The 12,862-nt window shown below is 47.2% G+C and overlaps 1 protein-coding gene across 12 annotated transcripts in view; it reads right to left on the reverse strand.

The window, feature by feature from the left end:
* Positions 1-12,862, reverse strand: part of Rap1gap2 (RAP1 GTPase activating protein 2) — a 217,125-nt gene that overhangs the window by 109,458 nt on the left and 94,805 nt on the right. The window contains exon 1 of one of the 12 annotated variants that reach the window (XM_008767831.4): positions 436-665. The exons of 10 other annotated variants lie outside the window; for them this stretch is intronic. In XM_008767831.4, coding sequence (XP_008766053.3) covers positions 436-647 — 212 coding nt within the window. In that variant the 5' untranslated portion in view covers positions 648-665. Of the gene's footprint in view, positions 1-435; positions 666-12,862 lie in introns of those variants that run through there. One more of the 12 variants, XM_039086004.2, reaches the window with a different exon arrangement.

The following is a 12,862-nucleotide window of genomic DNA, read 5'->3' on the forward strand; positions in this document are numbered from 1 at the left end:
GAGCCTCAAGACCCAACATGGAAATGAGAGAGGATGGGCTTGCACCCCAGATCTCTGACACCAACTCCACTGATCCTTTCCTTCGCCATGAGTATCACTGCAGGGTATGAGGGCAAACACCAGCTTGTGCCCTTTCTGGCCCTCTAAGCTTGAGTTTGGCGAGCATAGCAAGCTGCCCCTGCATAGACAGGATGTCTGCGTTACTTCCAAATACACAAGGTGATCCAGGCAGAGATGAAAAGTGCAAACCACCCTAGTGGCACGCCATACCCATATAAAGGAAACAAAGAGATATACATTCGGAAGTACCATGAGGTCCAGGGAAAAGAGAACCCACCCTACTGGGAGATGAGCTAAGGTATCAGAGAGAATGAGGCAGCTGTCTTTCAAAGGCTGACCGCAGCAATCCACAAGGTCTTCTCATTAACTACTCACCAACATCCCGTGGAAGAAACAGTATTGGTCCCATTGTGCTGATGGGGAAACTGAGGCTCAGACATGTTAAGTAACTTGCCCAAGGTCATATTACTGGCAAGTAGCAGAGCAAGCCTTGAACTAGAGTAATCTGGTTCCAGAGTTTGTGACCCTGAACACCTCCAGCGAAAGGGGGACTTCCATACTGTACTGCTTCTTTGCATGGGTTGCATGTAACCCAGCTGGCTCCCAAGATGGGGTGGGACAAGCTGCATTGCAACACCCCAGCTTTTACAGGAACCTACTCAGAGCAGGTCATGCTGATTGTCCTTTTATGGTAATGGCTCAAAGTTGCCTTCAAGACTGCGTCCATTAAAGCAAAACGGAGCCAGTTAAAGGAAAACGTTGAGCAGGGAGGGGGTTGAGGACGGCAACGTAGGGGACATGGGTACTAAGCAATGTTAACTCTACCTGGCTGGTCTCCAAAGCAGGGTCTGGGTGCTCTGCCTGTCTCCAAGAAATGAATTTGAGGGCAGCAGAGAGGGCTGGAGGCAGAGAGAGGAAGGAAATGGGAGGAGCAGACTGTGTTCATGGCCAAGGAAACGAAAGAATCTGACTCCTAAGGCATTGAAGGCCAAAGCTGAGAGCGTTTGACTGCAGACGGTAGAAGAGAAAGACAGTCAAACAGCAAAAGGTCCAGTTTTCAGAAATACGTGTGGTGGCTGCTTTGTCCATAAGGGGAAGAACTGAGTTTGCAAAAGGGAGGTGATAAGGCAGTTGCCTCAGACACAGTGGGATGGGGAAAGCACTGGACCCTAACCAGAAGCAGATTCCAGGAGCACTGAGGTAATAGGAGGGACCATGAGAGGAGAGGAAGCCCCAGGAGAGCTGGTAGGGCTGTGAAAGCAAAGGGAACAGGAGAGAAGACAAAGTACCAAAGGAGAGTATAGCACACAAGTCACCTGCTAGACCAGGGCCCCACCTCCCCAGCACTTAAGACATCCCTACCCGGCTGCACCTGTGCCCTGCAGCCGTCACCACCTCATTTGCAAACTGCCAGCAGGGCAGCTTTCCTCACATGGTCAGCACCTCTGCTTGCCACTACCTAGCCTCAGCTGAGAACTACGTCATGGTGGGAGCAAAGGCAGCCAGCTACCAAGGTCACAGACAGCCTCAGACCCAAACACAAAAGCACAAAGTCACAAAGGCACCGGATATACATCGGTGTTTGCCCTAGCTGGCGAGCATTTCTCAACCTGGACAGCAAGGGTGTGAGCGTTCACTTTATGATTCACTCAGCTTGGATGTATGACATTTATCACAATGAAGCTTGCAAAGAGTGATAAGTGTGTTCCTTTGCTTCCTTCAGGAAATAGAGATGGAGATATCTTGAGCTCAGACTTCTGTGATAGGCATGTCAGGCTGACCACACGCATTTATCTCATTCGCCCTGAAAGTAACAGTGAGGAAAAGGTCTGAATTGCAAAGGGTGCTCAGAAGACGGGCGACGGATACGAGATGGGAACTGCCCGTGGCATTGTTGAAGAAAGATGCAGCCCAAAAGAAAATGCTTCGCCCTAGAGAGCCCAGGAAGGCACCAGGCCCTGCACCTGAAATATAGAACCAAAAAATGAGGTAGAGAGACTGGAAGAAACTGGAAAGGCTGAACCTTTGGAGCACCTCCCCCACTCACTTCCCCACTAACCGGATGATACGCCCCAGTCCCTACCACCCTGGGAAACTGAATAATCATTGAGAAAAGATAGCATCTAGATATCTCTGATGGGGCGATCGGCTTGCTAATAACCACTGTCACCCCCATTACTTTGAAGCCCAGAGGCAGCAAGCCAACGTCCCCCACTAAACTCCCAATTGGCGTCCCAGTGTCTCACTCTTGAACATGGAGGGAAAGCCGAGGATGACCTGAGGAAATCTCTAACATGGCACCAAAATAAACGAGAGGAACCTTAAGAAAGCAAACAATGGGAGGAAGCAGGGGGACCTTCAAAAACCACTAGGAATTCATCTCCTCGGAGAGGCAAGATGAGATGCCATATTCGTGACACATGGAGAAAATGGTATAAAAATAAAATGGTTAGGGTACAAGAAAGAAGAGTTGGGAGTTAGTAAACTAATAGGGAGGCTAAGGTTGTAGTTAGTAGAAGAGTGGTTGCCTAGCCCTAGGAGGGGGGAAGGGAAAGAGGGAGAGAGACTGAAAATACCAAAGGACCTAGTATTTGACCAGTGAGAGTTTCAGAGGGAAAGATAATAAAACAGAACTGGGAATGGTAGCCAGAGTCAATCTCTGGGTGAACCACATCTCCTGATGATGCCCTTGGAGGCCTTTTGCCTAAACCATCCTAGTTTCTCAGTTTTGACAAAGACAATGGCACTGAAATACCATTATTTGACTTCCATGGCTGAGTCACAGCAACTCTCGAAGCTTCCATCTTGACCTCTAGGAACACTTACTCTAGGGAAAGCCAGCCAGCATGTGAGGGCTGACTGCTGAGACTGCTATGCTATGCCAGTCCACCCAGAAAGGTTGTATGGAGGGAGATACCCAGTCAATTCCCAAGTGTTCCAAATCTGGGTCCCAACCATAGTCCCTGGCCTGTGAAGAAACCATCTTGGACATTTCAGGCCCAGCAGAGAACCTGGGCACTGAGCCAGAGCCAATGAATGACCTTATATATTGCCAGTGGAGCACTGCAGCCATTTCCAGCATCTGAGCCAGCAAGATGAGGTCCCAGATACAGTGAAAGAGATGGGCAGTTGGGTGGTGGTGGCACACATCTTTAATCCCAGCACTCGGAAAGCAAAGGCAGGTGGATTTCTGTAAGTTTAAGGCCAGCTTGGTCTACAGAGCAAGTTCTAGGACAACCAGGTCTACACAGAGAAACTCTGTGTTCAAGAGAAAAAGAAAAGAGAAAGAGAGAGAGAGAGAGAGAGAGAGAGAGGAAGACAGACAGACAGACAGGAAGGAACAAATGAACAAACGAACGAACCAGCATGCCTCTTCAATGTGCCCTAACTGAATCCCATCCACAGAAAATGAGAACAGTAAAATAATTATTGTATCATAATAGGAGAAAACTATCAGAGAAACAAATCAAGAAAAATTCCCATGCCTTAGGATCCTAAGCCTCTCAGTCCAGGATAATGAATGACGCAAGATCTACTCAAAGCCTCAGGACAAACAAATAAATAAAAATTCAGTGGTCCTAGGAATATGAATGCCAAGGAATATGAAATATATCAGCAGATTTTTGCAATGACAACTCTAGAATGCAAGGATATAAAACTCTTCAAAATAATTTGAATCTGCAATTTTATACCCAAACTAACTATCAACCAAACACGGGAGCTGAATCCCAATATTCTAAAACAGCTTCTTTTGGAACCCAAAGCTCTGAAAACTGTTTTTCCTTTTACACACTTTCTTGGGAGGCTGTTATTGTAAAGCAACCATCCCTTCAAAGATAGAAGGCTCTAGAGATAAGGTCTCTTGCTAGGAGAAGAAATACATAGAGTGTATAGTAGGTATAAGCTTTCAGGGGGAAAAAAACTATCGAGAAGATTATAGTTGAATTAATTACAATGATAAAACAAATCAAGGCAGGCACATAGAAACCTGTGTTACTTTGGAAACCCAGAAACATGAATTAATCCATAATTCTAAGAAAAATAGTTACCCAGGAAAAAAATTTAATTGGAGTTTGTTCCATGGTTTACTAATGATATTTACACTGTGGTGATTAATATGCAATGACTATCGGATGGACCAATAGATGCTGCCAGTGGGAGGACATGCTATGTGTTGAGGAGTCTGTCTCTTGGCCACTCCATCATTTCACTCTAAAATCATCTCCCAAATCTTAGCTCTTCTGAACAAGCTAGCAGTGACATATCAGATAAGGGGTTTCTATCTCTGGTTGAAACTAACTGTCCTGGTGGTGATGACTCAGCACCTCAAGGTAACGGTGTCTGGTAACTGTGTCTGGTCTAGTCAATGGACAAGTTACTCCTTATCTGTGACCGTTCCACTCGTTAGAGGGACAGACACTTAAGCTGTTTCTTCACTCTGAGACAGAGCGAGAGGCCAAGCTCGTGCCTGCCTTTCTTTGCTTGTGGCCATGGTAAGATAAATGTCATAGGCGAAGAGTTCCACAAGTGACCAGGCAACCAAGCACAAAAAAACTCAGCCCATAGTGACCAGGAGTGCCACCTCAGGTTAATAACATGCTCAGAGGCACCACCAGGGACAGCAAAGCTCTGCTCCCTCCCAGGGCTCTGACCTCTTCCTGTCTAGGGAAGGAATGGTGGGAGCCAGCAGGGGCTCCAGCAGCTCTTGCCATACTCTGTGGCTGGAGGGTTTAGAAAAGAGGTGGGCAGACTAGACCACCATTGAATAAGCAAGACTTGAGATGATAAGCAAAAAAGCCACATCCCCAGAGGCCCCTCCCTGCCTTGCCCTTCATTGGGTCTGTCATGAGGATCCCATGTCTGCCCCTAGCAGGATGCCTAGTACTGAGTAAACAAGAAGCTCCCAGATCATGACAGCTTGGGGACTAGGCTGACTCTAACTCCACTGCAATGGGCTGCCCTCAACCTCTGCCAACCTCACCAATCTGGTCAACAGCCTGAGGCAGGGTTCACCCACTTCCCTGTCAGTGTGAACTGAAGCTCTTGTCCCTCTTTAGCTTCCTCCTCTCCATAACCAACTGCAGAGATAACAGAAGTGTCTTCGCTCTCCTCGTCAGCTAACATTCTCCTGCCTGTACTAAGTGCTTTGAGTATACTATTTCCTTTGATCTTTGCAGTGGTCTATGGTATAGATAGGTGATTGTTCCCCGCCCTCCTTCACAAAATAAACCAGGGCTCCCAGAGCCTAACTGTAACTAAGGGCCAGGTCTGGGATCTGAAAGGACACTGGAAGATGAGCTTTAGTGGACTTCCTCTGCCACAGCCTGCTGAAACCCTGGGGTCATTCGTTAACCCTATGTTGGGAGGATAGCTCACATGCCTTAGGGACACCTTCCTAGACAAGTCTGAGATCCAAAGCAATGCTATCTGGGAGAGGACCTGGGACAGGAATCACCCTCATCATCTGTTTCTTCCTTTCCACAGAGTCTCACTATATAGACCAGACTGGCCTGAAACTCGCAGAGATCCACCTGTCTCTGCCTCTGCCTCTAGTGAGCTGGGATGGATTACAGACGAGTGCCACCATGTCCATTCTTGTCTCACGAGAATATTATTTTAGTTACATTTTTATTATATATATGAGTGTTTTGCCTGTATGGATGTGAGCCCAAGGTGGATTCCCAGTGCCTGTGAGAGGCAAAAGGTACAGATGGTTGTGACCTGCCGTGTGGATGCTAGGAATGAAACCTGGTTCTTCCAGAGGAGCAACCAGTGCTCTTAACCAACTAGACGGCCTGAGAACATTATTTTCTCCACTGGTTAAATCCCTATCAAAAGTCTTTTTCAAGCCTGTAGTCTCTGCACTTCTCTTAGGAGACAATACCTGTAAGGTTGTGAGTTTGCGTTCAACATGGTGTGTGTGTGTGTGTGTGTGTGTGTGTGTGTGTGTGTGTGTGTGTGTGTGTGTGTGTAAAGACTTGTCTCAGAGTCACAATGCAGAGGATGTAAGCTTGTAGCAGAGCAGCAGTTCTCAACCCGTGTGGGTCACAACTCCTTTGAGAGTCAACTGACCCCTGCACAGGGGATTGCATATCCGATATCCTACATATCGGATATTTACATTACAATTCATAACAGTAGCAAGATTACAGTTATGAAGTAACAACAAAAATAATTTTATGGTCGGGGTCAACACAACATAAGAAACTGCATTAAAGGGTCACAGCATTAGGAAGGTTGAGAACTGCTGGAGTAGCCACTTAGGGTAAAGCCTTTGTGGCTATTATTCTGTTTCTGATCTTTATGTTTTCTTTTCACTTTTTGTTTACATTTATTTACTGTAGAGGAGGGGCTACATGTGCCATGGTACATGTGGAAGAAAAAGGACATTGTGTGAGAGTCAGTTTTCCTTTCATCCTGTGGGTCCCCGGACACAGACTCAGGCCCTCAGATTTGACAGCAAACATCTTTACCTGCTAAGCACTCTTGCCAGCCCCAAGATCTTCACATTTCTGTTGTAAATATTAATGTAGACCCATAAGGGAAATGTTTTCAGAGAATCTAATGAAATGGCCTCGGTGGGGGTAGGAGCCCTGCCACATCTGCTTTCTGTCTTTCTGAAGTGGCATGTCAAACTATAATGTCAGGCCCCAGAGAGCAGACCCAGCACCTGCCACCGGGAATCAGGGCTGAGAAAAGACTGGCATTTTGAGCCTTCCTGCTGAATCATTTCTAGCTGCCCTGGTCATTTAAGGGACAAGATGATACATCAACTTCAACAGCGCTGAAGGGTCTGCCCTGGAGGCAGAGTTCTCCTCCCCAGGGGCACTGAAGGCAGCCTCAGCAGGCAGCTGGAGCCTCTGAGAATGAAAGATCCCTGCCCAGGGCCGCCATCCCCTCTCCCAGATCTACTCTGTGCCCCAGTTTGCAAGACCAAATGATGACCGGAAAAGGCCACTCCTAGGCCAGCCAAAAAGTTATCCAAGCAAGCAGGCAGAGATTAATCCCCTCATCTGGAACTGGTGCAAGCACAGGAGGGAGCCACCAGGCCTCTGCCCACTAGAGGAGCTAGTCACAGCCATAGGACTCAGAGAGGCACATGGTCGAGGCTCTGCTGGCCAGACACCGGTTCAGCCCCACAAGTCACCTGGTTCCTTTGAACATCTGGAGACTATTTGTGGAAAGAAGAGCTCCTGCTCCGTGCCCGCCCCAGAGGAAGCATGAAGAAGCCTTCCAGGCATATCCTGCCAGAAATGGGTCTATTTACATACCAGGCTACTGGCACTCAGAGAGGGAGCTGCCTCACATGGCCATCTTGCTTCCAGGGCACACTCTTGTGCTACAGGTCCTTCAAAAAGCTTTTTGCTCAATTGCATAGATCCTTCATCCTCTCATCCACTTTGTTTTAATTTTTCTATTTTATGTGTGTTGGCATTTTGCCTTTATGTGCGTCTAAGAACATATATGCCTGATTGGGGTGGGGGTGCATAAGAGGGCATTGAATCCCCTGAAATTAGTATTAGACAATTATGATCTGTCAAATGGCTGTCAGGAATCAAACCCATCTCCTCTGGAGGAACAACCAGTCTTCATTACCACTGAGCCATCTCTCTAGCCCCTTCTCATATACTTTAAGATGCCTCTACCTAACACAGAAAAAAATGTATGGAGTTGAAATGTTGTTTAGGAATAGTAGGAAGAAAAGTCTACCCATATTCAGTGAGAGAGAGAGAGAGAGAGAGAGAGAGAGAGAGAGAGAGAGAGAGACTGTATGATATGTGTGTAATATGTGTGTAATGTGGGGATGTGTGTGTGTGTGTGATATGTGTGTGATGTGGGTGTATGTGTGGGGATATGTGTATATGTGTATAGCATGTATGGAGGGTATGGGTAGCATGTGTGTGTGTGTGTGTGTGTGGTGTGTGTGTGTGTGTGTGTGTGTGTGTGTGTGTGTGTGTTGAGGGGAATGTTTTCAAATATTTTGAATCTATGGTTGGTTGAACTCAGGAATGTGGTCCCTGGGACTACGGAGGGACAAAGCTGTAACAATCTTCAGTGGCCGTGTTTCTGTGTTTACTACGGTCACCTTCCCCGCCAAACACAGTTCTGTGTGCTGATCTGGATAAAGCATGTAGTTTCCTCTCATCTAGGGAGGAGTCAGCTCTGGCTGGGGAGAGGCAGACTGCTTACCTAGCTAAAGAAAGTGCACCTAGTCAGTGGACGAACTGCACCTTGAAATCCAGATCACTAACTGGAAGGTCTGGACTGAACTACCTGCATCTGCTAGAGGGAAGGAAGGAGGTAGAGAAGGAACAGAAGGACCATACGGCCCCTGAGCTCTGTGTTCTCCTTGCATGCTCTCCCAGCTCTGCGTTCTCCCAGCCCAAAGCAAGACATGGACTATGTACATTACACTTAGTGCCCTCTGACACTCGCAGCCCTACCAAAAGAAAGTAGATCTTATTCACAATTCAGATGAGAAACTTCCAGGGATGGCACCCTGTGCTTCTCAGACCTACAGGCACGCACCTCAACAGTGCTGAACAAGCAATTTCTGACTGGCCCAGAAAAGGGCTCATCCCTCCCTGGGGAGAGGAATTAAGACATGGAAAAATAACCACTGCTTTCTGTCCAGTTCTTTGTGTGCCTCGGAGACTGGCTGAGGTCTCCAACCTCCTGTGTGCTTCCCAGGTCTCTCTGGACAAGAAGGGAATGAGGGAGGAAAGGCAAGTGACTATTTACCCCTATCAGAGCTTCAGAAACAAGAGTATCAAGGACCCCAGTCTCACGGCAGCCACCTAGAGTGTATGCCAGTTGCCCTACAGCCAGCAGGAACAAGGCCAGCAAATGCCCAAAGCTTGAAATCCAGCACTGAAGCAAAACATCTCTATCCTGCTCTGAGCTACAGATGGGACAGATAAGTAAGATTCATAAAAATGTGTTTGTTTTGGAGATTTATGGAACACAAGAGAGGGGAGGAGGAGGGAATGAGAACCAGGAGGATTGTGGGCAGGGTAGAAAGAGGAGGAGAGCCAGGAGACTGGGAAGCTTCCCATAGGTCATCAGACGACGCAAAGGCCACTTTCTCCAGCTGCTGGCCCTGCCCACATGTTCCTTCAAGAACTGAGGGACCTTGAAACACAGACAGAATGGAGGTCACAGTGATAGGGAGCCTGCTAACATACACGAGAGCCCGGTTCATACCTAGCACCATGAAAGGAAGGCAAAGGAGCCAGAACGGGGGCTCAGCAGTAATGAACACTGACTGCTCTTCCAGAGGGCCTGAGTTCAAATCCCAACAACCACATGGTGGCTCACAGCCATCTGTAACTCCAGCCCCAGGGGACCCAACATCCTCACTTAGCGTCTTGGGACATCAGGCACACACATGGTATACAGATGTGTGTGCAGACAAAATACCTATATACATTAAAAAATACGTTTTCTTTTCCCAGATAAGAAAAGAAAGAGGGGGAAGTCCTTAGAGCTTTTGAGTCTCCAGCCCCAAGGTCACCCTGCGGTCTCCAGCCAACAAAGATCACTCCTAAGCCCCCTTCTCTGACACCAAGGTCACTACTGAAAACAGGCCTGGGTGGTGCCCACAGGATAGACCAGAGAGCATCAGAGTCCACATTCCTTCTCCTTGGGTAGCTAGCATTTGTTCTGTGGAGTAAAGCACCCACTATGGGCCAGCACCGGCCTAACCTCTAGGGACATGGCATTATCAGGTCACTCTGGAATCTCTGCTTCCCTCCCGATGGGCTATGATGTCACCTCGTCCTCAACCACCTCCTAGACTGCTCCATGTCTCTATCATCACTGTTACATCATCGTCTCTCACCCAGGTAATAGCTGCCACATCCAAACCTAGCTCTAATCCGTTCTCCAGGAAGGAAAGACACAGTGACCCTTCCTGAAGGAAAAGCTGGTGACACCCAATAGGATGGCCATAACTTAAAACAAAAAAAACAAACAACAACAAAAAAGCACAGAAAACAACAAGTGTGTCGGCAAGGCCAAGCAGATAAACAGGAACGCATACAAGGTTGAGGGAATATGAAATGGCGCATCCTCTTTGGAAACCAGTTTGGCAGCTTCTCCAAAGTTAAACAGAGTCACCACGTGACCCAGAAGTTCTACACCAAAAGAACTGAAAACAGGTGTTCAAACAGAAAACGTGCACATGAACGCTCATAGCAACACTATAAACAGTGGCCCAAATGTGCACGCATAGGTAGATAAATAATAAAATGTGGTATAGCCACACAACAGGCTATTATTCAGCCTCTAACCGGATATAAAGTAGCAATATAGGTCATGGCATGGTGAACCACAAAAATGTTATGCTAAGTGAAAGAAGCCGGCCACAGAAGACCACAAGTCATGTGATTGCATTTACTATGAGGGAGATGCCCGGATCAGCCAAAGCCATTGAGTCAGACATTAGAGAGGTGACTGCCAAGGGCAGGAGGGAGGAGAGATGGAGAGTTGACTTTTGGATGAGGAGTTCTGGAGGAGGATGATTGAGACACTTGTAAAATATCTAAAATAAACCTGATGCCACGCAGCAGAGTATATCAATAGGCCTCTAAAATGGTGCATTGTATGTGGTGTGGATTTTTACCAAGATACAGTGAAAACTTGCCCGGCATCCCAGCACTCAAGAAGCAGAGGGCTTCTGAGTTCAAGAAGAGAGGCTCCTGAGTTCATGGCCTACCTGGGTCACCTGTTGAATTCAAGGCTAACCTAAGCTTGCCTAACAAGGCCCCATCTCAACAGAACGAAAGGAGAGAAATAAAAGCCAAGTAGATGTTGTTCTCCCTCCAATGGTTCCCTCCTCTCTGACACCCTCAGTGCCCCCCGCCCTGCTGCACCCCCACCCCCTGCCTACCCTCCTCACCCACTCAGGCTGAATGAACACCAATTCCTCCAGCTGGCCATCCTCACATTCACACCAGTCCGCAGAGCATGCCCCTCCCCCTCCCACAGCCACAATTCTCCAGATTTTGTCCAGCTACATCCTGTTTACCCCAGGCCTCTGCTCTATGGCCCTTCCTTGAGATGTCACACAGGGATGTCTTCTGGGCCCTAATATTCTCTATTGCTGCCCCCCCTTTGTAATAGCCAATTCAGTGTCTGTCTTCCCAGTTGGACTATGAGTCAGGGTGTCAAGCTAAGGAGAAGGACCAGGGAGGCGCAGAACCCTTCACTGTAAGAAGGGCATGGAGACCAGGTCAAACCATATGCTGGAGGGAAGGAGCCAAGCCAGGGCATGGCTGACTGTGCCTGGTCAGCAGAGATGGTTAATAAATGCTGTGCATGCATGTGTGTGCCACACATGTACACACACACACACACACACACACACACACACACACAAGTATGTGCATGCACACACACAGGTACAAAAAGTTGATATGAAACAGTCGTAGCATAAATCATCTTAGCCATCTTAACATATACTCTGTGTCATAAGGAATGGTGGAGCCCAGTCCCAACGGACAGGTATACAAAGCCCTCCCACACCTAAGGCTCAAGGGACATTGAAGAAGAGGGGGTGGAAAGACTGTAAAAGCCCGAGTAATGGAGTTTGCTGTGAGATTGTAGCCCCCTAGAAAACTCAGAAGCAACATCCATAAAGTCTCACCAACATGGCCGCTTAGAGATGACTTGAACAAGGAGGAGGACACCGGGAGACAGGCTAATGTGGAAGGAGGAAAGCTCGCAAGGCTGCAACACTACATAAGAACTACAGGCAAGTAAGGAATGCAGGACAAAGTCTTCCCCAGGGAAGAGCGCACCAACTGTTTGTCGCACACCCAGGGGTCAGCCCTGAAGACATACATACAAGTAACAGCATATAGGCCAAGCAGGCTATATTTAGGGCTATCTGTATAGACTACTCATATATGTATCTAATAACAGTAATAAATAGAGGCTGTAAATTTGAAAGAGAGCAAGGAGGTGTGTATGAAAGGGTAGAGAGGGGAAAGGGATGGGAGAGATGATGTCATTACAGTAAATCCCAAAAATAAAAATAAATGCTTAAATGTTAAATGAGTACTTTTTTGTAATGTCTATGGTGTTGCAACAGACAACTACAGTCTAATTCCAGAACTGCCCACCTATCATCCTGGAAGGAAGCTGGTCTGTTCCTGTATGAATAGCTAATAAAATCATGTGGTTCAAAAACCAAAAACTAATCAGAAAAAATCTACTTTGCTGTATCTTTTTATTATTATTTTATGTGTATTATGTGTGTCTATGTACCACACGCATGCCTAGAAACACGCATGCCTCATGAAGACCAGAAGAGGTGTCAGGTGCTCTGAAACTGGATTTACAAGTACTTCTGAGCCGCCATGAGCGTACTGTGAGTCAACCCTAGGCCTCTGGAAGGACAGTCAGTACTCTTAACCACTGAGCTCACTACCAAAGCCCCCACTTGGCTTTATCTTTATTCCAATCTATCCAGTTCCTGGTCGGCCCTTGAAATGGCTTTTACACACCCATTTGAAGTTTCTTTATGCAAATATACTACAGAGAGAAACCCCTTTGTAGCTGTGGGAGTCGATCCTCACCACCTCAACCACCCGCTGAAGCCTCACCTCCCAAAGTCTGAGGAAACACTAAATCCCTTGTACAGAATGTCATGGTACTTCCATATAACCTACACAACCCTTCCTCAACTCAAAATCATCTCTCAGTGATTCTTGACAACTAAAACGACGGCAACATCTCATTTAGAGAGTGCTGGGAACTTAAAAAAAAAAGTCTGCACATGCTCAGTACAAGAACAATT

This window comes from Rattus norvegicus, chromosome 10 (genome assembly GCF_036323735.1).
Source record: "Rattus norvegicus strain BN/NHsdMcwi chromosome 10, GRCr8, whole genome shotgun sequence".
Classification (NCBI taxonomy): Eukaryota; Metazoa; Chordata; class Mammalia; order Rodentia; family Muridae; genus Rattus; species Rattus norvegicus.